Source organism: Oncorhynchus mykiss, chromosome 30 (assembly GCF_057628025.1).
Source record: "Oncorhynchus mykiss isolate SJ-2025 chromosome 30, ASM5762802v1, whole genome shotgun sequence".
Taxonomy (NCBI): domain Eukaryota; kingdom Metazoa; phylum Chordata; class Actinopteri; order Salmoniformes; family Salmonidae; genus Oncorhynchus; species Oncorhynchus mykiss.
Genome location: NC_143051.1, coordinates 27065434 through 27091802, shown reverse-complemented (window position 1 = coordinate 27091802; position 26369 = coordinate 27065434). Strand labels below are relative to the sequence as shown.

Here is a 26369-nt window from a genome sequence, read left to right as displayed (position 1 = left end):
GCGATATGGAATCTAAATGAATTGATGTCATGTGAATGAGTTCCCGAAGTGGCAGAGCATATTTTCCCTCCAGTGGAAGTGTTTAGTGAAGCTAGTGTTGAGAGATCAGTAATGTCAGGTATGTGGTCCCTGTTGAGTAGTTAACATCAAGAAGAAAATGTTTTTCAATGAGCCAGAGCCTGATATAACAGCTGTGCTGATAACTGACACATACTGACACAGATCTTATGAAGCAGCGAGTCATGCTGTTACACATAGCCTTCATGTTCCAGCAGATTGTTTTGTCATGAAATACATCTGTAAATGGTCTGATACTGTAGGACACAATAAAGAGCACCTGCAATATATAGCACATAGACATGAAATAGGTTTCTTACAGGAGGTCCGGGTAGCCCATCGACACCAGGTAATCCACTTTCACCTTTCTTGCCCTGAAAAAGATAGACGCAAAATCAACCCTCATACATCAAAACATGTCACAATGGGAGAAAATAAACCTGTGCAGGAAAACATGTTTATTCACTTAGTACAATCAACCCTTTAAAACCTTTGTTGCTCTAGCTACTCCTGTATTCAACTCTCTCTCATTCTCTGGACTGTGATATACTGCCCTCTGCAGGACTGTTTAAGCTACAGCGTCATGGTTAACCTGAGACGGCCTTAGTGCTGTGACTGATATATGTAAAGGATGGGGGGTGGACAGTTATTTGAGGCTTGTCAGGGAAACAGTTGACTAATGATGGCTGTGGTGTGGACTGCGGTCTGTGTGAGGAACCAGGAGAGCACGGCCCTGTCCACCATGACAGCCCCATTATCACAGCAGACATCCCCTCAGTGACTTCACATCCTCAATACACCTACACACACACACACACTCAGACCATCCCACATCACACCGCGGCAGAGTTCACAGCAGCAGTAACAACAATACTGAGGTACAGTTAAGTGCTACAAGCCACAGCAGAACAGCCAAAAAGGATCAATCTGTAACTAACTGTAGTGTTGAACAGAACAGAGAGGACTAGGCCATGGGTATCCACAGTAAACAGGCTAGACTAAGAGCTCCAGTAGAGATAGCAGATACAAGGAGGAAACAGCAGGTAGGTAGCCTAGCAGTTAAGAGCGTTGGGCCAGTAACTGAAAGGCCGCTGGTAGCACTCCCCGAGCCGACTAGTGAAAAATCGGACAATGTGCCCTTGAGCAAGGCTCTTATCCAGAGCGACTTACAGGAGCAATTAGGGTTAAGAGTGTCTGCTAAATGACAGAACATGTCAATACTACAGAGATAGGGTGATGCCTTCTCCATACTGTACCAAATACAGTGACATCTCCACATCCATATGAGAAACATATCATTTTCTAAATGTATTGCCATCAGAGCCCTATGACAAAGGTACTCCTCAACACAATACAGTGACAGATCTTTTGTTATAGTTAGAAAACATCTAATTCCATCAACTGTGTGCTATCTAAACACCAGCTGATGTTACATCCTACCGCTCGCTCCAGGAGGTCTGGCTCAGTCAGATTACCCAGCAAACCAAAATTGATTCTATAAACGTTCCCAAAACGTTCTAATAACACATAAACGGTCCATTCCCAGAACCCATTTTGTTATTATATTACCTAAAAACCTAATAAGAACCTTGGGGGGGGGGGGGTTCTACTAAGCTATATGGAATTGTTTTAAGAAGGTCATACCAAGGATCATTTAGCTATTGGATTTTGAATTTTAAGACCTCTTGAAGTATCCCCCCAGAATTTATTTTGACATTTATTTAACCGTTTATTTTTGGCTCAGTGTCCATATATACTTTAGAAATTATATACTACAATTTTTTTAAACTGGTCCTGGGGACTTTCAGACACGTCTTGTGAGGCCTGTGAGCATCCTAGTGCAAAAAAACAACAACAGAGGGGACATATTAGTGTGTACCCCAAACTGTTCGATCGCTACGGACAGAAGTTGGCAGATCGGCTGTACCGACTTCAGACGAGACCCAAGACGCTTGTGGGGGTCGTAGAGCAAAACGGAGAGTCTCATCTTTCCACAGAGGGGTCATGCTATTTTGTAGGCCATTCAGACGCTACAGACAATTTTGAGAGAAGACCAAATTTCGGAATGTCTCATGGTCTGACAAACACCTCTCTATCTCTGTCACCTATCACTGCAGATGCAGATGAGCAACATAGACGTATGCATTGGATTGAGACGCATACCATGCAAAAAAAACTGATATCTCTAGCTTAAACTGACAGATTTGAATGGGTTTGGACATTGACCTTCATGGGTTAAAACATTTTCTGGAGGATTTTCTTTTTTAAATCAAAAACATTATTTTTATGTTTTTGGGACGTTATTGTTATGTCGTACCAATCAAACAAATTGAATTGTTAGATAAAACCCTAAATACAATTGTTAGATAAAAGCCTAAATACAATTGTTAGATGAAACCCTAAATACAATTGAATGGAAATGTTAGCTAATGTCTTGGGAATCTTCCCGGCTTGCTGGGTGGTCACTACAAGGCTTCCTGTCTCTGTTACAGCCTTCTGTAGTGTTTTGTGGTGTTCCTGGGGTAGGACTGTTGACAGGTCTGAAGCGGTGGATCTACTACTCATTGTAAGTCGCTCTGAATAAGTCTGCTAAATGACTAGAATGTACATACAGTGTACAGTATAGTGGAATGTGACTGTTGAAAGGTTCGACATATTGAAGGTACAGGAGTATATAGGTGGTTCCACAACAACAGGAGGCAAGAGAGTAGCCAGCCGCTAAGCTGCTCATGAACCCATTAAATGGATCCAGAGATATGTGCAAAAAAGACCACACCGACAATGGCAATACAGAAAATGACGGTGTAAAGTTATCATAGGCATTTTCTTGCCTAGAATAGAATATCCGTGTATTTATTGTTAGGATATCGACACGGATGTTAAGGTTCATAAACCTTTTACACCATCTCTGTTTCTACGAGACAGTTGACTTCCTAAACTGCCCCTGTAGAAAAACAAAGGGACGAATCTGACAGCAGTCCAACAGCTGTGTACTGCTGTAATACAGATTACTGTGTGCTGTCAACGTGCAGTCACTATGACTACAGGGCTTTGATACCGAGAGGCACGTTTTACTTTTGAGCACCATGTTGAGAAAGTTAGCTAAATGGTTTTGAGAATATGGGAGGAAACCTGTTTGTGCCACGCCTAAACCTCTTATGACTAAAGTACCAGTGAGGTCAGATGTAGGCCTACAGTATAACTGTAATCAAAAGCATGTAAATCCTATAGCAAAGGTTAAACTCTTACCCTTTGGCCAAACTCTCCAGGTTCGCCAGGTAAACCAAGTTGACCAGGTGCACCCTAGGGGAAAAAAGCACTTGTCATTTTTCTACCTCAGCTTTGACTGGTAAAGCTATAGAGCCAGTGGGCCTTTTTGTGTTTGTCTGTTATCTATACAGATAACATAATAGGGATAAAGATGAAGGTGGGGTCTACAGGGGAAGTAATAAATTGTGGTTCCTTACAGGGGGTCCTGGGGGGCCGTCAGGCCCTGGAGGGCCACGAGGTCCTGGAGGTCCCTGGAACACAGAACAGACAGAAAGACGTAACAGAGTCAGAGTCCATGAGAGACAGACATCACTTAATAACAATACACTGTACGTCACAGGAGCATTATACTGTCCATGTTACTGCAAACATTACTGTGTAATAACTCAACCTCTGTGCAATCCAGTGTACTTTCCTTCATTAACCTTACATGACACAGGGTTATTCTACGGCAACAGATGGAGACTTAGTGCAGTTGACTTAATGCAGTTGATGGTGTTAAAGATACAGACCCATGCACAAAATACTGAACAGAAAAATATGAAGATAAAATGACTATATCCATGTACTCACATCCACTCCTTTCAAGCCCTCGCTTTGAACCTGTGTGGTTTAAATAAAATGTTCAGTATGTGTTTTTACAATCACTCTACGTTGTATCAGGTTGGCGTTGGCATCCATGCTAGTGGAGTATAGAGTACATGACGTTAAAAGACTTACCATATCCCCAGGCATTCCAGCAGAGCCCATCTCTCCCTGCAAGACAGTGAAACCAGACAGGAATTTAAAAAAAGGTTTTGAAAAGTCGTCTCTTTAAATCATTTGTGTGGTTTATGGGGTAGTATTTCAGATGGCAAATATACATTCATTTCAATGACAAGAGCAATAGTAGTTTCTGGTATGTAGTGTTATGCGAAGTTTAACTTTTCATACAGTGCTTGAGGTGTGTGTGTGTGTGTGTGTGTGTGTGTGTGTGTGTGTGTGTGTGTGTGTGTGTGTGTGTGTGTGTGTGTGTGTGTGTGTGTGTGCTGGCGTGTGTGTGTGTGTGTGCGTGTGTAATCATAGACAGACAAGATTAATGTGTTATCATATCAGACAGATTAATGGGCCACCTTTGATGGTAAAAGAGGGGGATGATGGGAAAAGAGGTTGGAAAACAGAGGTTTGTCTGGAAAACACAGAGTGTAACTTAGGAATTCAGTCTGGCGAAAGATTTTGTAGATTTTTTAAAGGTTTACCTGCACTGATCGTACTATTATGTGAATGTTTTACCGGCTAATGCACTGATTGCGAGTCTCTCTGGATGAGACCTTCAGCCTATCAATCCTAAAATGATGCATAGCATATCAACTCTTGTTTCATGTGTTTTCTTGAGTGTTCTTTGAGGAAAGTTTTGTCCCGATTCACATATTGTATTGTTCATGATCATGTGTTGTATTACAGTGTTTGATAGAGAGAGGACCATACCTTTTCCCCTTTCACTCCAGCGGCTCCAGGTGCACCAGTCAGTCCTCCCAAACCCTAGACAGTAAATCAAAACAAAACAGCATTCTGAAATGAGCAGTTATTACCAGTGAAAGAAATATTCAGGTCTTTGTCTTCTGTAAAACATCGTTATGCACCTACAAAACAGAAAATGACAACTCACATCTTTTCCAGGAACACCAGGTTTTCCAGGGAATCCGTCAATACCTTTGGCACCCTGTGAGGAAGAAAGGACAGTGTTCATTGTTGAATAGAAATGGTACAAGGTACATAAGAGATGAGATTCTAAAGTAACCTGCTATGACTAACAATAACCTTGCCACATCTTCCCAGCTGTACTGCATTCTATCTAAGACCTTGTTGTTTCATCACTTTTTCCAGCCGGTAGCTAGTGCTGAATACATCACACACATGTCTCACATGCTTTGTGACTGTTCTATCTGCCAACAACAAGGGTACCCCTGACCCCTATCTGACCCCGAGAGGACTCTCCTAACCTCCACTTCCTGATCTGAACCACCACTTCCTGTTCTGAACCACCATTTCCTCTGTCACCTCCAGAGAAGTAAATGCTTCTCCAGACTGTTCTGTTCTCAAACCTACTACATGGCGTTCTGTCGGGGGTCGGTGGAGGTTGGTGGAGAAGACCCATGTGGTATGTGCAGTACTGTACGGGGTTAATGATTCTTCACTTTATGTGTTGACAGCCTGGACTATGAAGGACATGCAAAGATGTTCTGTTTCGCATCCTCAGAGACGTATGTCAACGACCAATGGATGTGGTATACATGGGTTATGAGTGTGTTATAAAGTCTTTATGTAGGTGTTGCCGTTTTCTCCTCGGTTGTCAGTTCATTTCACCCAACTCACCATGTAAATAATCTTCTACTCTTACTGTGAGCGTACATCTAAAAACCCTTCTCCTTGAACCCCAGTCTATCTCTAAGACAGTTACCAGCCTATCATTTCACATCATCACCCAACTCACCATGTAAATAATATTCTACTCTGCTGTGATCGTACATCTAAAAACCCTTCTCCTTGAACCCCAGTCTATCTCTATGATACTTACCAGCATATCTAAGTCCTATCATTTCACATCATCACCCAACGCAGAGGACAATCTGTATCTCAAAGCCTAATAACAGCCATAGCCCTCAACGACCCACTTGACATACTGTGTGAAGCCCAGTAGGCCAGGAATCATATAGGCTACACAATGTTGGGTGCTACTTCAGTATAATCATTTTAATCATAGGCCACCATCACTCTGACTGATTGACTAGTGTGTTCTGTCCAGTCGATGGCCATCAGCAGCAGTGAAAGTCTATATTTCATGAAGTCCTTAAAGTTTAGAGGAAACCGAGGCATTGACACACAGTACTGGAGGCAGCTAGCCCCTAGCTAGTATTATTAGGATCCGCCCCCTCGGGCCCAGGACAGGAAATGTGGAGAGTACATCAAGGAAGCCAGTCCACATCTGTCTGAACCATTACTCCCCTCTGGGATTGAGGTCTATATTCCTTCTCATAAACTACGGACTTAACCCTTAAATAGGAAAAATCTGTCAATTGTTAAAAATTCTATTACCTTTATTTCAATTTGTTTACCCGCAGGGAATTGGTATAACCACACCTGCACAAGTGTGTCAGCTAAGTGTGTCAGTCTCTGCTATTTTTAGAGTTTATCCAAGCCTGGTGGAGCTTTCTATTCTCAACTCTGTACATGCAGTTATATTTGATTTCTTTAACCAGTCATGCTCGTGATGACCTATGATACTTGACGATCATTTGAATCAAATATAGGACATGTAACAATACTTACCCGTAATCCTCCTGATCCTTTATCTCCTTTCAAACCTTTTTCACCCTAACATAGTACAACACAGACATACAGTAACATCCAAAGATACTTTTAGAAAACATAGGTTGGTCTGAAACTATTTACTTGGCTTATGTATGACATATTTTCATTGTTGCTTCTACTCACACCGACACCTTTGGGTCCAGATGAACCAGGAAGTCCCGAGTCTCCTTCAATTCCCTGTAGGAACAAAACGACCAGACATTATTTTGACGGATAACAGATGCTAAGTAAAGACCAGTAACCTACAGATACGGTACTACTGATGCAATGTTATTTCCCAATCATTTCAAGTTGAGCAGTAGTGTTACATATTAGGTCATATGAGGGGTAAGAGATTAAAAGGGGTAGATGGAAAAAAGCCCATTTTGCTGTGTCTAACTTGACACGTTAACTTGGGAGGTACAGTATATGGATTCTGTAGAGGCAAATGAGCAACCAGAACAGCAACAACACCTGTTAGCATTGTGACCCTCTAGGGGGACCCTGACCCCTGACCTTTGTTCTGACTGTGACAAGTGTGGGAGTGTCAGAGTGCAATGGAAAGCCACCGATGGCCTACGCTAGGCTCCCTGAGGAGTAATGGTTGCCACAATACGAAAGTATCCGTATTAACATGGAATTCACAGTTACGAGGACATGCTATGTTCAGGCTTTTGACTCATTTCCCTGGTGTATAGTCTAAAAAACATGAACTTCTGTCAACAGGGAGACATTCTCTTTAGCTGGGAGTCTGGGACTGAACGGTCACACAGCACATTGGCAAAACTGCTCCCTCCCCTTTCCCTTCTCTCTCTTTCCTACTTTCCTTCTTGCTCCCCCCCCCCCCCCCCTCTTACCCCTCCCTCCCTCTCCAGCTTCTCACAAAAGAGAAGCCAGCCAGGTCACAGGAAATCAATAGCAAGCAGAGAGGTAATTGTCCATCAAATGTCTAAACGCCCACCAAGACACAGAACACAAAGAACAAGGCTGTCTTTGATATCAGAGTGGAAAAAAACTATATATAAACTCTGCTGCCTACATTCTTTAAGCTTTCACTTAACCTGCCATAAATCCTCCAACACAGTGTCAACCACAAGAAAGGGGTTTGCACAGAGCATATTGCAGCATGTAGTTATGAAAGTGCATTGACTATTGTACACTCTCCAAGGCCAACATGGAATCAACAAGGGGAAATATAATGTTCACCCACCTTTGGTCCCAGAGGTCCAGGTAATCCCTGATCGCCTGCCAGCCCAGATTCACCCTGTCACAATAAAGCAGAAAGATCCAGAAGTTAATCAGAAAGGTTTACATTATAATCACAGTAAGAGAATATTAGTGGAAGATGGTTGTCTCATACTCTTTCTCCTTTAGATCCATCTTTCCCAGCAAGACCTGCCGCTCCACTGGTTCCCTGGAAGTGGTTTTAAGGCACAATCATCTACAGAGTATATCATTCCTGTCTATTGTACATGTCCTAATGTAGAATCAACTTTCAGACAAGCAGCGGCAACAGATGCAGTAGGTCAAGCCTCACCATTTAATGAGTCACCTCTGTGACAGACATGTCCTGAGAGGTACAGAACAGTGGGAAAGCATCATTATGAAAGCAAAACTCTTAAGGATCAACTCACCTTCTCCCCTTTGGATCCTTCATCGCCGGATGTCCCCCGTCTCCCGGGATCACCCTGTAGAGAGAGGAGAGGAGGTTAGGGTGGCTGGACACCGCTGATGCCTAGGCGTAATGGCGTAACAGATGCTGACAGCGGCGACGTGTTGTGAGACAATATGGTGGGGTTCACTTCCTGAACAGGGATTAGTAGATTACTGTTAGAACATGTAGTACACACACACAAAAAAAACATAAAAACTGCTTTTGGGACAAAACAGAATACACACACTGTGCATAACCAAGCAAGGACGAACAGTTAGTACACACCTTTTGAACAATGGTGTTGGGGGCCAAACTATAACAGCGGTCTGGTCCCGGTCTGGTCAGTTCACACACACAGCCAAACTCAACCCTAACTCAACCTCACTCACACACAGCCAACCTCAACCCTAACTCAACCTCACTCACACACAGCCAAACTCAACCCTTCTCAACCTCACTCACACACAGCCAACCCAACCTCAAACTCCTCAAGGAACAATGGCTTCGAACATTTTTGTATCCTTTTAACATTGTCGTTTTGGTTTGTGCTCTGATGTCATTCTTTGTGCCAAGGAATCCCTCCAAAGCATTTTGAGTCTTAGAAGAGAAAAGTGGGAGTGTTTAATTACATAGTGCCACTAAGCCTTCGACCACCAGAAAGACTTCGCTGTGGCTTCACTTCATAAATCCCTTTCTTTAGAAGTCAAAATGTTACCCTTTCATTACTCTCAGAGCTCGTATCACTTTGACGCAGGTCCCGTCTTCATTAAAAAGAGAGCAGCATTGCAACAAAAATATTCATACAACCAATTGCAGCCTATAATGAAAGGACATTGTACACAAAACACTTTTGTACGATCGTCTAGTCTAGACTGTTGAGGATGTATTTACTACAGTAGCAAGCAGAGCATGGTGAATTCACTTTTACCACTTACAAGTCAATGTGCCAGCATGTCCATTCTGACCACACCTGTGGGTGTACTAATTAACGTCAAGTTTTACATTCTGTTTGTAAAGTTGACACAAACAGAATTGTAAAAACCCTATAGTAGAAACATGGATTTTCCAGAAATAGAATGACATAAAAGAGTCATTCTATTTCTAAGGGTTTTGCAGACAGCGACAGATAAATAAAAAGTATAGAAGCAGAAATTCCGTTCAAACAGTAAACTCCTCAGACATTAGGTGTGTGTTGCACTTCTCCAACAAGCTCTGGAAATTCCACCACCACATCATGTCCACAAATAAATAAATTGCCACGATTCAGGCATGCATCTTTTTTTAGCTAAGGGTGGCTGCTTGTGTTGTGAGTCAACATGGCTGGAGTGAGTCCATGACGTTGAGACTGTTGATGTTGAGTCCTAACACTGTGGATATCAAGGCGGGAAGTTACCCTGCCTACATATCGCGTGCATTATGAAATGATAGCACACTCGCTACAGGTGCAGCTGTCAGCACTAGACCTGGGTTCAGAAAGTATTTAACGCTTTTCAAATACTTTGAGTGCTTGATTGAGCCTCTCTGATTCAGAGGGGTTAGGTAAAGTGCGGAAGACACATTTTGGTTGAATGCCTTCAGTTGTCAAACTGATTAGGTACCCCTTTCACTTCCCTGGCTGGAGTGCCAGATTGGTGTGGTTTTGGAACTATCTACCAGGCAAGCTCATTCCAGCAAACAAAACTATTAAAAAAGTCAAATTCCTAAATCTGGGTTCCTATTTGAACCCAGATTTAGTGTAGTCTGAACTGGGCGACGCCAGTGTGTGTGTGTGTGTTTAACAGAACTAAACGGTGTGTTTCTAACGGAGCAGGTGGGTGTCTGCATGGGAAAGGGAAAGGGGGGTACCTAGTCAGTTGTACAATTTAATGCATTCAACTGAAATGTTTCTGTGCTTGTCCTCTGTGCTTCACTTCCTCTGTGGCCCACAGTCCTGTAATTCTCACTAGGACATGTACGGCCATTTTCCTAATCCCAAAAAATGGTGTGGTATTCCCGAAGAAAAAAAGAATACTGTTTTTACAGTGCCACTGTACTTTAGGAGATGTAATTCTATCTTTGTTAAATGTGTGTGATAGATCCAATGAGACAGACATCTTTGGTTGAAGAGGGTTAGGATATGATGATGCCCATGCACTGTTATTGTTATTATTATTATCATGACGAGAGAAGTTTCACTGTCAAAACCATGGCCTTACCTTCTCACCTCTGTCTCCCTTGACAGATATTACTTTGCCCTGCAAATAATCAATCGACATGGATCAATTATTATCGAGGCTGGAGAAAGACAGCAGACAAGATAAAGGAGGTGCATGCCACTTAAGATAACGGAACCTTGGAACTCTAATATCTACGTAGAGTAACACATCATCGAGCAGGAACTTTAAACATGATTGATTTGTATCATATACCTCACACACTACAACAAAACACTCCAATATGAGGTCAACAAGCTATGTTCTAATATGACTGTTTAGTATGCTTACTATCAACTGTTTATCTTTCAAATGCCAGGCCCGTACAGATCTGCTATTTTAATTTGATATTCTGTTGTCGCTGAGAATTTTCCAGCGCGGCAGGAAATGCAAATTGTAGTGTGTTCAAAGTTGAAAGGGTTCTAAAGCAGTAGTGGTGCGTCTCTTTCCTTTTGACGAAACAGTCTATCACTGTCATACAGTACACACTTGTATTTTTTTGTTGTCCTAGGCTACCTGGCTAAAATGCTTTCTCGTTGACCTAACTTTCATTCATGGGCAACTTTAGCTAGTTAACATTAGTCTTCTACATCTAGCTACACATTGAACTTCCATCCTCTCAGGCCAGGGGCACAATGTATGAATTAATGGTTGGATCAGAATTGCCATTATAATCATTGGCCAGTACGGAGAATTATGTAAAACCACAAGTCCAAATCCCTATCTCCATCCATGGCTAATTTAGGAAAGGGGCAATTTTAGCTAGCTACCTAGCGACCGGAGGACAACAACACAACGAGATGCAACAATTCAAGTTGTTTCTGTCAATGACGTACAGTATGCTCTCAATGCCAAATCCATGCCGCCTTCCCTTGACACATTTTTGTGGTGCGCCAGGACCATTCACAGTTGAGCATGCTCAGTTTAGCTCAATGCTGGTTGGCACAATTTGTATACTTTTTTGTCAAGGGAGGCCAAATGTTCGCTGGCTTCCCTTTCATTCAATGCTACGGGCAGCAACAATGTCATACTCGTTTGGACCAGACAGCGTCAGATAGGTCGCCTACACGCTCATTCTGATAATTTCTCCTGTGAGATACTTTCAGCTTCTTACGATTTGAAGGAAAATTATGGAACACAGAGAGACTAAATATATATATATATATATATATATATATATATATATTGTGGGGGGTGGGGGGCAGGCTTACCTTGGCATCCAGAAATACATGCCATTGTTCTAAAGTTTGTAATTTCCTCTTTAAAATGTCAGACTTGATTTGCCCTAACGAATCAACGCCTAATGTCCATGAACTAAATCCCCATAATAATTCAAATTTCCTGTTGCTGCAGGATCATTTCCCTACTGTGAGAAACAGGGTCAAATTAAGATAGCAGATAAGTAAATGGGACAGTATGTTTGACATTGTCACAGTAATGTTTTCATACAGTTTCTCCTTTGGATCCCTTGAGGCCAGAAGGTCCAGCCGCTCCCAGAGCACCAGTATCACCCTGTAAGAGTAGGCATGTGACATTATGACAGAGAACAAGAACGAGCCCAGAGAAATAGATCCACAAAATAGGAATATTGTTGTATCACACATGAGATATAGCTTAGGAGGAGCGTTAGATGACCTTTTCACCCTTGGGCCCGGCAACGCCAGGTACACCGATCTCTCCCTGTGAGGAAGGAACATTTATTGATCCATTATTACATCAGGTCGTCACATTGAAAATAAGATCTCTTTTGCAAGTGAGTGAAACATTAAAGGGATACTTCTGAATTTCGTCAATGAGCCTTGATGTCTACTTTCCTTGAGTCAGATGAATACAATTTGTATGTATCTGTGTCCAAGTACGAAGGAAGTTAGCGGTAGTTTTGCGAGCCATGCTAACTAGGGTTAGTGCAATGACTGCAAGTCTATGGGTATCTGCTAGCATGCTAGCAGATACCATAGACTTCCAGTCCTTATGCTAGTTAGCAATAGGCACTAGCGCTGGTTAACAACTTCCTTCAAACTGCACACAGAGACATAAAATGGTATCCACGAGTTCATCTGACTCTGGTGAAGTAGATACAGGGCCACATTGCCAAAATCACTAACTATCCCTTTAAATAAACAGATCTTTGGAAACCGTAAAACACATGACCATTGATATAGAGGAGCTATGACCTATAATTAAGTGATAAGGCAGCAGGGGGTGTGGTATATAGCCAATATACTATGGCTAAGGGCTGTTGTTAGGCACAAGGTGCCTTATTGCTATTGAAAAACTGGTTACCAATATAATTAGAACAGTAAAAATACATGTTTTGTCATGCCCGTGATATACGGTCTCATATACCACAGCTTTCAGCCAATCAGCATTCAGGTCTTTAACCCCCCATTTTATAATAGATCTTACCCTCTCTCCAGCGGGACATGAACAGTTGACCGCCTGGGGTCCTCTCTGCTGCTCCTCCCTTGCAGGGGTGGGGGTGGGAATCTCTATGGGAGGGACCTCTGTCACCACCTTCTTGGGGCACTGGAATTAAAAAACAGTGTTACCGTTTGAAGGTGAGCCAGGTAACTGTACAGAACAGCGAAAAGGAGAAAAAGGAAAGATGTCTCTCAGGAAGCAGTATGGTAGCAGCAGTAGAGGTATGATAGGCATTCTGTCCAGCAGAGTGGCCCAGGCCCACCACAGAGACAGACGATTGGTTGACTCACTGGAGTGGCCTACCACTGTAAGGTGAGTATGAGAAACATGGCAGACATGCTCCTGGAGTGGACTACCACATAGACAGGTGCCCTGTCTGTCTGTCTGTCTGTCTGTCTGTCTGTCTGTCTGTCTGTCTGTCTGTTTGTCTGTCTGTCTGTCTGTCTGTCTGTCTGTCTGTCTGTCTGTCTGTCTGTCTGTCTGTCTGTCTGTCTGTCTGTCTGTCTGTCTGTCTGTCTGTCTGTCTGTCTGTCTGTCTGTCTGTCTGTCTGTCTGTCTATCTGTCTGTCTGTCTATCTGTCTGTCTGTCTGTCTGTCTGTCTGTCTGTCTGTCTATCTGTCTGTCTGTCTATCTGTCTGTCTGTCTGTCTGTCTGTCTGTCTGTCTGTCTGTCTGACTCACCGGCCCGGTGGGCAGATCACAGCAGGTCTCCAGCTCAGCGTGTTTGGAGTCACAGTAGATGATCATTCTCTGAAGGTCAAACTGCAGGGACAGAAAGTCACAAAGTTATCTAAACGTACGCTACAGTACAGTAAATGAACACAGAATCACAAGATGCACACTACAGATGTAGGATATTTTTTTTCTACAGTAGGAAAATAGTCCTGCAACAATTATTATCTGGATTATAATTTTTGGCCATTTTTGTAGGGGTTGATACATTTTTCGTTAAGTCCGACATTTCAAAGTGAAAATTACAAACTTTAGGACCCTTTTTAAACCTTGAATACACTACAAGTGTACATTTCCTGCTGTGCAAGAATTCTCAGCAACAACAGTGATGAAATTAAAATCCCACATCTGTAGTCTAGAAATACAAAATAAAGAATATTTCCTTAATCCACCATGTTGTTCCACCACATACGGTAGCATACTTCCATTCCCCTGATCTTCCCACTGCTCTTAAGCTCAACCCTTATAAAAACACCCAGCCCTCACATCAATGGGCACGCTGTCGTACAGCCTCTTCCCGATCACAGTCTTCCCGTGGATATCAATGTCCTCCCTGTCCCCGATGGGCAGGGTCTGAATGAGTTTACAGTCCAGGTAGAGAGACACAGCCTTGGCCTCGACGCTCAGGGCGATCTTGTGCCAGTTCCTGTCGAACAGGTTGTCCACCTCTTCGTTCTTGAACACAGCTCTCACTGCATCTTTGGTCAGCCCCACTGCATTGTATTCCACTGCCTTGTTCTCACCGTCCAGACGGATAGACACCTGGGTAGGATCGACGAAGGAAGGATCAAGTGAATAAAGTTTAATGTGTTAATAATGAAAGGTTTCTCAAATGCATGTGATAGGCAAATACAGGGACGCAACTTGTCCCCCCCACATTCTGAAATGTCCCCACATTCTGAATCCCCCCTCCCCCCAGTTTTGTGATACAAAACGAGGGACGGTGTGCTTTAGGACCATGCAGATGCCTCCAAGCGGTCTGGTAGGCTGTTCGGAGTGTTTATCTGACTGCATAAAAAATAATTATAATAATATGTCCCCCCAATTCGAAAACTAAAGTTGCACCCCTGGGCAAATATAACATGTTCTCTGATATTCAATGATAGGAAAATAATAGTCATGCCTCTCTGTCTGCATGCCAGCCCAGCAACTGGCAATCAAATAGACTCAGCATGGAATATGCTGATGCACACACACACACACACACACACACAGCACTATGATAACCCACCTGTGGAATTCCATACTTGTCAAAGATCTGCCAGAGGTACCAGTCCTCTCGTCTCGAGGTCTTCCTGAACTTGAAAGTCGTCACAAAAGCATATTCATCTGGCAGACCTTGAGGGAACACATCTCTGGAAAACATCAACAGCACAGAGGGTTGCCAATCAATCACCTCATCCACACTACATGAATGCATTATCACTGGATTGTACAGTAGGTCACTGAAGTATATCTACTGTTGTAGGCCTACATGTCATTCTTACTACATCTGTTTGGTGTATATATGTAGGCCTACATGTCATTCTCACTACATCTGTTTGGTGTATATATGTAGGCCTACATGTCATTCTTACTACAGTATATCTGTTTGGTGTATATATGTAGGCCTACATGTCATTCTCACTACATCTGTTTGGTGTATATATGTAGGCCTACATGTCATTCTTACTACAGTATATCTGTTTGGTGTATATATGTAGGCCTACATGTCATTCTTACTACAGTATATCTGTTTGGTGTATATACAGTATGTAGACCTACATGTCATTCTTACTACAGTATATCTGTTTGGTGTATATATGTAGACCTACATGTCATTCTTAATACAGTATATCTGTTTGGTGTATATATGTAGACCTACATGTCATTCTTACTACAGTATATCTGTTTGGTGTATATATGTAGACATACATGTCATTCTCACTACATCTGTTTGGTGTATATATGTAGGCCTACATGTCATTCTTACTACAGTATATCTGTTTGGTGTATATATGTAGGCCTACATGTCATTCTCACTACATCTGTTTGGTGTATATATGTAGGCCTACATGTCATTCTTACTACAGTATATCTGTTTGGTGTATATATGTAGGCCTACATGTCATTCTTACTACAGTATATCTGTTTGGTGTATATACAGTATGTAGACCTACATGTCATTCTTACTACAGTATATCTGTTTGGTGTATATATGTAGACCTACATGTCATTCTTAATACAGTATATCTGTTTGGTGTATATATGTAGACCTACATGTCATTCTTACTACAGTATATCTGTTTGGTGTTTATGTGTAACCTACATGTCATTCTTAATACAGTATATCTGTTTGGTGTATATACAGTATATAGACCTACATGTCATTCTTACTACAGTATATCTGTTTGATGTATATATGTAGACCTACATGTCATTCTCACTACATCTGTTTGGTGTATATATGTAGACCTACATGTCATTCTTACTACAGTATATCTGTTTGATGTATATATGTAGACCTACATGTCATTCTCACTACATCTGTTTGGTGTATATATGTAGACCTACATGTCATTCTTACTACAGTATATCTGTTTGATGTATATATGTAGACCTACATGTCATTCTCACTACATCTGTTTGGTGTATATATGTAGACCTACATGTCATTCTTACTACAGTATATCTGTTTGGTGTATATATGTAGACCTACATGTCATTCTTACTACAGTATATCTGTTTGGTGTATATATGTAGACATACATGTCATTCTCACTACATCTGTTTGGTGTATATATGTAGACCTACATGTCATTCTTACTACAGTATATCTGTTTGATGTATATATGTAGACCTACATGTCATTCTCACTACATCTGTTTGGTGTATATATGTAGACCTACATGTCATTCTTACTACAGTATATCTGTTTGATGTATATATGTAGACCTACATGTCATTCTCACTACATCTGTTTGGTGTATATATGTAGACCTACATGTCATTCTCACTACAGTATATCTGTTTGGTGTATATATGTAGACATACATGTCATTCTCACTACATCTGTTTGGTGTATATATGTAGACCTACATGGCATTCTTACTACAGTATATCTGTTTGATGTATATATGTAGACCTACATGTCATTCTCACTACATCTGTTTGGTGTATATATGTAGACCTACATGGCATTCTTACTACAGTATATCTGTTTGGTGTATATACAGTTGAAGTCGGAAGTTTGCATACACCTTAGCCAAATACATTTAAATTCAGTTTTTCACAATTCCTGGCATTTAATCCTATCCTGCACGATGTTGCAGGATTCGTGCCATTTCCGTCAACTGCCTGTCACCTCAATATTCAGCAACTGTTGGTGGTACAATGGGCAGCCAACTTCACCAGTCAACCATTTATTGTGAAAAGCAACAAATGACGGCGAATGCCCACCTTGGGTCCTAGGAGGAGACAAAATGGGCATTTGCATCCTAAATCCCTCACAAGTAAATTTAGAAAAACGTGTTGCTTTGATAGCTACTCGAAGACATATAGCATAACAAATCCAACTGTTTAATCTGCAGTGTGTGCAGCATTTATCCTTTCTATTAGGATAAAGCGAATTAGGAACACTGCCACCACCTCACTTTCCAACCATGGGGCGCATGAATTGAGTAGTGATGGGCATTCCGAGTTCTTTTCGGTGAGCGGCATCATCTGGCTCTGTTCACATAAAATAATAGCATCATTTGGCTCCCACATGGCTCAAAATGCTTCATGCAAATATGCAAATCAGTATGCAAATCAAGTAGTCAAATGAACGGCTCTTTCACCGATGCGATTCGGTTCCTGACATTCACCATAAAGAGCCATTCAAAAAGAGTTAGTGCTAGCCGGATCCTTTGGATGTCCCTACACTAAACCCTAACCCTAACCTTAGACCCTAACCATAATCTAACACTAGCCCTTACCTTAACCATTTTTTAATGTCAACTTCAAAGGGGTAGGGATGGTAGCAAGGACCATTCAAAAACACCCATCACTAAAACTGAGGAGTGAACTGAAGTGAAGATGAAATTGGGCAACTCTTGGAAAGCAGTGGAAGTTGATGAAAACTATTATTACAGGTGTGATGATACTGATGGTGTGTCGAGACTGATGATTTGTTGACAACTGTAGCTAAGCGTACCCAGCTACGGACAGAAGTGACTTCACGTAGCAGGTTAGTAGAATTAAGGCAGCAGGTTAAGGTTAGGAAAAGGGTTAGGGTTAAGCTTAGCTAAAATGCTATAGGGGTCAACAACAGTTATTCGGATAGCCACTCTAGCTATAATCTCATGTGGAAGCTAGCAAGCTAGGTAGTGCTAGGTATCAACAGCCAATCCAGTAGGGTCTGGAAGCTATTGTGAGCTTAGATTGGTCAGTAGCGTTGCAATATTGCAGAGTATTGTATAAAGTTCAGCTTTCCCCAACGGTCCCCCACCCACTTCACTTCCCTCCATTGAAAATGAATGGGGCTCTGTTGTTTCATCCCCACCAATGTGTTATGTTGAAATGCAATGTTATACCCGAAGCAGTGTGCTGGTAGCCACAGCCATAAAAACCATCAGTATCATAACCCCTGAACCCATTGGAAGCCATTTTAAAATGTAGCCTGTAAAAGCGTTTACACAAGCAGCCCAATTCTGAATTTTGTCCAATCATAGTCAAAGAGCTGATCTGATTGGTAAAAAGACCAATTAGTAGAAACAAAAGTAAGGAATTTGGCTTCCTGTGTAAACCTAAAGGTAGAAACGTGTTGGTGTTATCAATAATTACGCTTTTTTTCTAGACTTCCACTGCCCTCAAACAGTTGAAATGTGTCTTCACTTTGTATTAGGATAGAAAGATTGTGATGGAATACCTGTCAGCAACTCAACTCAACTCAATCAATGTACGCTGCAGCCTGGGAATTAAATGTAGCCCTACTTGTCACAGCAAATAAAGAATTGTTCACTCACTCTGTCTGTTGTACAATAGGCATGGTCCCTAGTCGAACATAGGAGCTCTGGCCCTCATCAAACCTTGGTCCCAGTATGTTTTCCACTTTGAAGTATTCCATCAGGTCGAACCCTGCAACAGACGGGACAGAAAATAACATGATTAGCTTGGAGTTGTAGCTGAGTAAATCAAATCACTGAAGTGCTTTGTCGAACTTTCTTCTGCTCACCAACAGAGGGAGCACTGATCATGACAAGGCCAGAGCAACACACTAGATCCCATCAAAAAGAGCTATAGGTTGAAAATGACTGACAGACAGATACCCAAGTAGATCGATGATATTTACTGTATACTGTTTCTCACAATATATATATATATATATATATATATATATATATATATATATTATTAATTACATGTGTGTGTGTGTATCCTTACTAGCTAGTCAGATTGATACAGTTAAAAAAAAAAATTGGGGGGGGGGGGGGGGGTTGAGAGAGAGAGAGCCACAAGGAGTCGCTAAAACACAATGGGACAAGGACATCCCAACCCTCCCCTAACCCGGATGACGCTGGGCCAATTGTGGGCCACCTCATTGGTCTCCAGGTCGCGGTTGGCTGGGACACAGGTCGGGATCAAACCCAGATCTGCAGGAGCACTGAAATGCAGTGCCTCAGACCGTTGCGCCACTCGGGAGGCCCCTGGGAAAAGGAAAGTTACAGACAGAAGGAAATCCTCTCTGTAGTTTGTAGTTACCCACTAATTGATCAACATTTGACTTCCCAGACTGGTTTAATTGTTAATATTATTTAACTAGGCAAGTCAGTTAAGAACAAATTCTTATTTTCAATGACAGCCTAGTAACAGTGGGTTAACTACCTGTTCAGGGGTAGAACAACAGATTTGTACCATGTCAGCTCAAGGGTTTGAACTTGCAACCTTCTGGTTACTAGTCCAATGCTCTAACCACTAGGCTACCCTGCCGCCCCAGGAGATGTAGGGTCTCCTACCATTCACCATCCTGTTGAACAAATGGTGAGATTGACTGGTGCTATCACCAATCAGAGTGAGAGGAACCCTTTTAGTCACTCAGTATGCCTAACCCATTTACATCTGAGTGTTGAGAGATAGACATTGGTTGTCTGGTCTGACCCAACTTGGTGAATAAATATTGAGAAGAGTCAGCAGAGAACCATAGAACCATAGATTGGCAACCATGATATCCCCACTGTGTGTAATTATAAAGCGACCATCACGGCAGCCTAGCCCAGCGCTCAGATGTTACCATCTGTCCGGATCAAAAGAATGCATTGTGTCTTTCTCTTCCCCAGTCACTGCACTCATTTGGCGTTCCCCACAGAGCCAGGTCGACCCATTGGCCGTCTCTGGATGTTCAGAATAACTTTTTGGAGGATGATGATTATACAGCATCCTCTGCCAATCCAAATTACAGGTCTGTGCTACAGCCCGGCTTGTCCTTAAAGCCACGGGACTCAACGAGTGCACAGAGCACAGAGAATATTTGCACAGTGCAGCACGATGACAGAAGAGAAAACAGAGCTATTAAAAACCTCACAGCTAGATTATGGGTAGTTGGGTACCTCCTTGACCACGACCCACCCAGATTACATCTGATCTCCAAGTGTTTCCCCTACCATAATTGTCTAGGCGGGGTGGGGCGGGGCAGCTAACCCCACAGACCAGTAGACCTGTCTGTCTGACTGTCTGAGTAATTCACACGTTCTTGCTATGAGATGAAGTAGATAGATGCAGCAGGTCAGAGGAATGTTTATGGTCTCAGACAGTTGATGGGTTATGGGGTCCCTTCGACAGTTATCCAACAGCATGCTATGACAGGCCTCTTGGGGCACCTGTATGTTTTAAGGTCACTTGTTTGTTTGCTGCTAATGGAGTATCTGCAGCCTGTGTGCTTTGCCACCTGCCTGTACTCTTCAGTAGCACTCTCACATGACCGCCTTCATAATGGAACTTAACTGCCCCCTGAACAATGTGAAGTATCACATATTGACATTCGCAAGGCTTATTTCTTCTGAATCATGTCCACATAGGAAATGTGATTCAAATCTAGCTGAGAAAACGTGTACTGTAGCCTGATTAAAACTCTCTCAAGAGTGATTCTCTAGAGCACTCATAGCAAACTGCAGTCTAGACTATAACTTATGAATGATATCTGCATTCACAGGATGAAACAGCAGGTTATTCAAGTTGGTCCTAAGTCAAACAAACAGTGCAAATGCAATTTGCCCCACTTTTATTGTGAATTATGCCAGACTGTATTTACAGGACAACAGGACCATGGGCTGCAGTACTGAGATCAGATGGATAGCAGGCAGCATTGGTAAACTCCCTGCCCCTGGTTCTTGGGCCCTGCTAGCATTGCCATAGTGACTTGATTGTTGTTTAAAAGGGTGTGTCCTCTACAAACCACATTAATATGGTGGGTGGCTAACCCTGGAAACCCTTACACACAAACACACTCGCACACACACACACACACGCAGCTGTTCCATTGGAGCACCAATGACATAATTGCAAATAGGAGCGTATTTTAGACCTCTGCCATTTAAACAAGTGGAGTTTAATGTCCTCTGGCAGTAGATCTATTTAACAGACAAACCTAGTGGGCCTGATATCTAGCGAGGCCAGAATAAGGGTGTGGCTCCACTTAGTTTAAGCTCCCGCAGAAATGCCACAAATACAGTGGTGTGTGTGTGTGTGTGTGTGTGTGTGTGTGTGTGTGTGTGTGTGTGTGTGTGTGTGTGTGTGTGGATTAACCCATATCTGCCAATCAATCAAACCCACACTGAGATCTGCCTGAACAATTCAGGTAAATGTAATATACTGTATATGAAATAAAACATACTTGCCATTTAAGAGACACTTTTATCCAAAGGGACTTTATAACAACACATTTATTGTAGTTGTGAATGGGAAGCATCTTCAAACAACTTTGGCTGCATAGTTCTAGTGATTTATCCAGATTTCTTCCTCTTTATATTGCAGTTTATAGTAAAGGCCCAGCCACATAATTAGAACTGGTGTGTATACTAGAGGATGTGATGTATCCAGTCTAGTCAGTGGGAACCCCCGGAGGAACTGTCGTTTCAAACACCAGAAACAAACGCAGCTCTGCCAGAAGGTCTCAGCTTCTCAGACAGGTTTACGACCCACGTTGTTAAACCTCTGTTCTTCCCCAGATAGGGTTTTCCTGAACTTGGCTGAAAAGCTGTTTCAGTGTGTAGCTCCACATGACTGAGTTAAGACTCGGTCCCCGAATGCCCTAGACTACTCCCCCAGGGGTCTTATCCGCTAAGGGCTTGTAAGTGTGCAGGCTTTTGTTCCAGCCATGCAGTAACACCTCATTTAGCTAATCAGTCTTATTTGAAAACGATTATTTTGGCTAGATGAAATTGGCCTCCTCTGCCTTTTGCACTAGATGGTGGTATTGACTTTTGAGTGAACAGATGTAGGTTGTGGCAGTTGACCCTAAACCACTCAGGAGAAGTAAAGGAAAAATAATTAATCAGTAAAACTCTGAAGTATGTTATTGCAATTATTCACACTGCTTTGACACACTAGGTTACGAAGCAAATTACCATTTTGAACAGCCTGTAAATTTTAAATTTCTCACTGCTTGATATTCTCTAAGATCAGATGCCATTACTCCAATACTTGATATTTTACGCGTTTCACACTAGATTTGACCGTTTCCTCTCCCCAGGTAAAGAGGCTGTAGCAGGAGTCAGACATCCCTCCTGCTCCGTGTCTGTTTTTCATCTTAGCATGATGAATGTGAGTGGGAGGCATACAGTAGACAGGAACTCTGATCCCTTAAGACTGTAAGTCAACATCCTACCTATCTGGTTAAGCAATAATGCTCCACATTTCTCAGAAACTATTTTTTATATAAATACCCACTGAAAATAGAGACCACTAGAACAACTTGAACCTGCTAAGGTGCTTTGATATAACCAGTAAATACAGAACTAGACCATAATAATCAATTTGAAGTTGTCATAGTTGTCATTCAGTAAAACGTCCCACCTTCTCTTGTAGTTGGATGGAAAGTCTGTGGTTCAACACAAGGGAAGTAGGCTGCTTCATGGACAAGCTTTGATACTTTGTGTAACATTATAACAACAGGAAACTAGTACCAGCAAACGGATAAATGAATAGGTATGTTTTGGCTAGGTTCAAGTACATTTCCCTTCGTGTTCTTGAAGGAAGGTCTGGAGTGATAGAGGAGAGGGTAGAGAAAGTAATTTAGCAATTCATTTACCATCTGGTCTTAGTACAAATGTTCATGAAAAACAGGTATTTGAGTAGTGGGCCTATTTTCAGACGTTGTTATTCACCATGATTTCATAGATCCAATGATACTTGCAGTCAGATGAAAGATACATGGCACTTTAGTTTTTAACCATTCTTTTAGATGAATGTGAAACATTCACAAAAGTTTATCAGTGAAAAAAAAATCTGTTTTTACCTGGAACTTCCTCCAATCCATAACTGGTACTGTTGGGTTTGAAGCGGTCTGGTTGGACCTTCATATTGGGGCACAGCACGTCTGAGGAGAGAGCAGAAGAGCAGAATTAGATTGGAGTAACAGAGAATCTTATTTTGATCAGTTTATGCCTTCCACATACAGTAATTCAAGTAAACACTTTGTCATTTGTCTTAAGCTGCAAGAATGCACACTTGGATTTACGTAGTCAATAAATCAATGTTCACAGTATGGAGAAAAAAAAATCTTATACAGAATGCAATCTTTGACCTATCCTAAAAACCTAGATAACCTGTTTTCATTCAATAGAATCATTAGTTTTAACTAGATGATCGGAGTTATGAAGGGCGTGTCCCATTGAAACGGGATTCCTCATTGAAACTATCGGTAGATACTCCAGTAGGAGTACAGTGCCTTGCAAAAGTATCCATTCCCCTTGGTGTTTTTCCTATTTTGTTGCATTACAACCTGTAATTTAAACTGATTTTTATTTGGATTTCATGTAATGGACATACACAAAATAGTCTAAATTGGTGAAGTGAAATTTTAAAAAGTATTTGTTTAAAAAAATGGTACATGTATATCTATTCACCCCCTCAGCTATGATGCCCCTAAATAAGATCTGGTGCCACCAATTACCTTCAGAAGTCGCATAATTAGTTAAATAAAGTCCACCTGTGTGCAATCTAAGTGTCCCATGATCTGTCATATGATCTCAGTATAAAAACACCTGTTCTGAAAGGCCCCAGAGTCTGCAACACCACCAAGCAAGGGGCAGCACCAAGCAAGCGACACCATGAAGACCAAGGACCTCTCCAAACAGGTCAGGGACAAGGTTGTGGAGAAGTACAGATCAGGGTTGGGTTATACAAAATATCAGAAACTTTAAACATCCCATGAAGCACCATTAAATCCATTATTAAAAAATTGAAATAATATGGCACCACAACAAACCTCCCAAAAGATGTCCACCCACCAAAACTCACAGACCAGGCAAGGAGGGCATTAATCAGAGAGGCAACAAAGAGACCAAAGATAACCCTGAAGGAGCTGCAAAACTCCACAGCGGAGATGGGAGTATCTGTCCATAGGACCACTTTAAGCCGTACACTCTACAGAGCTGGGCTTTACAGAAAAGTGGCCAAAAAAAGCCATTGCTTGAAGAAAAAAATAAGCATAAAGATATGTGGGAGACTCCCAAACATATGGAAGAGGGTACTCAGATCAGATGAGACTAAAATGTAGCTTTTTGGCAATCAGGGAAAACGCTATGTCTGGCGCAAACCCAACACCTCTCATCACCCTGAGAATACCATCCCCATAGTGAAGCATGATGGTGGCTGCATCATGCTGTGGGGATGTTTTTCATTGGCCGGGAATGGGAAACTGGTCAGAATTGAAGGAATGATGGATGGCGCTAAATACAGGGAAATTCTTGAGGGAAACCTGTTTGTCTTCCAGAGATTTGCGACTGGGACGGAGGTTCACCTTCCAGCAGGACTATGACCCTAAGCATACTGCTAAAGCAACACTCGAGTGGTTTAAGCGGAAACCTTTAAATGTATTGGAATGGCCTAGTCAATGCCCAGACCTCAATCCAATTGAGAATCTGTGGTATGACTTAAATATTGCTGTACACCAGCAGAACCCATCCACCTTGAAGGAGCTGGAGCAGTTTTGCCTTGAAAAATGGGCAACAATCCCAGTGGCCAGATGTGCCAAGCTTATAGAGACATACCCCAAGAGACTTGCAGCTGTAATTGCTGCAAAAGGGGACTCTACAAAGTATTCACTTTGGGGGGGGGGGGGGGTGAATAGTTATGCACGTTCAAGTTTTCAGTTTTTTTGTCTTACTTCTGGTTTGCATGTTGTGTAAATCAAATGTTTTAAAAAAAATCTAAATACATTTTAATTCCAGGTTGTAAGGCAGAAAATAGGAAAAATGCCAAGGGGGTGAATCGCAAGCCACTGGAGCGATGCATGCACCATTCCCAGCGGTGACAGTTTTAGACTCACACACACATACATACCTCACAGGCCTGGGATGGCCAAGTGATGCCAGTGGTGACAGATAGGAAAGGCAACAGCCCCACTCAGGGTTAGTTTACATTGGCAGAGGGAAGATGCCATCCTGACTTGTCTATGTGTTGTTGCTGGGGTAACAGGTATCAATGCTGCTGACACAATGGGATGGGTCCTTTGTATGATGTTCAAACTGGGATGGAAGCTAGTGGCTCAGTTGGAGACAGTGGAGGCTGGTGGGAGGAGCTATAGGAGGATGGGCTCATTGTAATGTCTTGATCGGAATACATGTAACCATATCAGACATATGAACCCATATGTTTGACTCCATTTATTCCATTCCAGCCATTACAATGAGCCCGGCCTCCTATAGCTCTTCCCACCAGCCTCCTCTGGTTGGAGAGGGGTATACTGTAAATGTATTGTACATTTCTTTGCCCATCTCACTCTACTTTCGTGGAATGCTGCACAGTTTGTTGTAGGATGTTCATGTGCAGAAACAGGCATATTAGAAACACCAATTCTCATTCCATTGATCTCTATTAGTAAAATCTCTGAAATAGTTGTCAGCTATGACGACTGAGAGGAGAGCAGACACACTGATACTAAAAGGTGCTGAAGGTGAAATTATTGAAATTCTTAAGACTAGAGGAATTCAGTTTTAACTCACATTATTGCATTTGAACTGTGATGCTATGATAAATTGTCATGAGAATAATTAACGGCACTTAACCAAATGTATTGTTAATCTGTGTGTGTGCATGTGTGTGCATGTGTGCATGCGTGTGTGGTGCATGTGAACTTGTGCGTGTGTACAGCAGGCAGAAACCCAAACCACGGAGCAGATTGTGTCTCTGATGATCATGCACTATCAGACCCTGTAATTTTCTTTAATTGCGGCTATAAAAAGGACTTTGTTGAGTTAAGGAGGCATTAACTTTACTATGGACGGAATGGCTCCGTCTCTTGACATGCCTTGTTCTTTCTAACTGCAGAGTCAAGTGCATAATGTCCTGCGAAAATTCAGGGAGACAGTTTATCCCTGGTAGTTTGTGCCTGGCTGCCATAATATGTTTTTAACTGTGGCAGAAAAGGACATTTGCAACCAATCATTTCTACATTTGATTTGGTGTCTCTGTGATGTGTTTGTTGTTTGATTGTTTGTTTTTGTATCCTTAATTGTTTTGTTTTTTACATTTTA

The 26369-nt window shown here is 42.0% G+C and overlaps 1 protein-coding gene across 4 annotated transcripts in view; it reads right to left on the bottom strand.

The window, feature by feature from the left end:
• Nucleotides 1–26369, bottom strand: part of LOC110488195 (uncharacterized) — a 71612-nt gene that overhangs the window by 34918 nt on the left and 10325 nt on the right. The window contains exons 4-24 of one of the 4 annotated variants that reach the window (XM_036970931.2): nucleotides 23129–23209; nucleotides 18642–18753; nucleotides 14888–15011; nucleotides 14143–14418; nucleotides 13606–13686; nucleotides 12910–13029; nucleotides 12139–12183; nucleotides 11953–12015; nucleotides 10507–10545; nucleotides 8292–8345; nucleotides 8018–8071; nucleotides 7868–7921; nucleotides 6802–6855; nucleotides 6637–6681; nucleotides 4976–5029; nucleotides 4795–4848; nucleotides 4048–4083; nucleotides 3901–3930; nucleotides 3525–3578; nucleotides 3307–3360; nucleotides 378–431 (exon numbers count right to left, since the gene is read on the bottom strand). In XM_036970931.2, the coding sequence (XP_036826826.2) occupies nucleotides 378–431; nucleotides 3307–3360; nucleotides 3525–3578; nucleotides 3901–3930; nucleotides 4048–4083; nucleotides 4795–4848; nucleotides 4976–5029; nucleotides 6637–6681; nucleotides 6802–6855; nucleotides 7868–7921; nucleotides 8018–8071; nucleotides 8292–8345; nucleotides 10507–10545; nucleotides 11953–12015; nucleotides 12139–12183; nucleotides 12910–13029; nucleotides 13606–13686; nucleotides 14143–14418; nucleotides 14888–15011; nucleotides 18642–18753; nucleotides 23129–23209 (1538 nt within the window). The remainder of the gene's footprint in view (nucleotides 1–377; nucleotides 432–3306; nucleotides 3361–3524; nucleotides 3579–3900; nucleotides 3931–4047; nucleotides 4084–4794; nucleotides 4849–4975; nucleotides 5030–6636; nucleotides 6682–6801; nucleotides 6856–7867; nucleotides 7922–8017; nucleotides 8072–8291; nucleotides 8346–10506; nucleotides 10546–11952; nucleotides 12016–12138; nucleotides 12184–12909; nucleotides 13030–13605; nucleotides 13687–14142; nucleotides 14419–14887; nucleotides 15012–18641; nucleotides 18754–23128; nucleotides 23210–26369) is intronic. The other 3 variants (XM_090227450.1, XM_036970932.2, XM_090227451.1) reach the window with 3 other exon arrangements.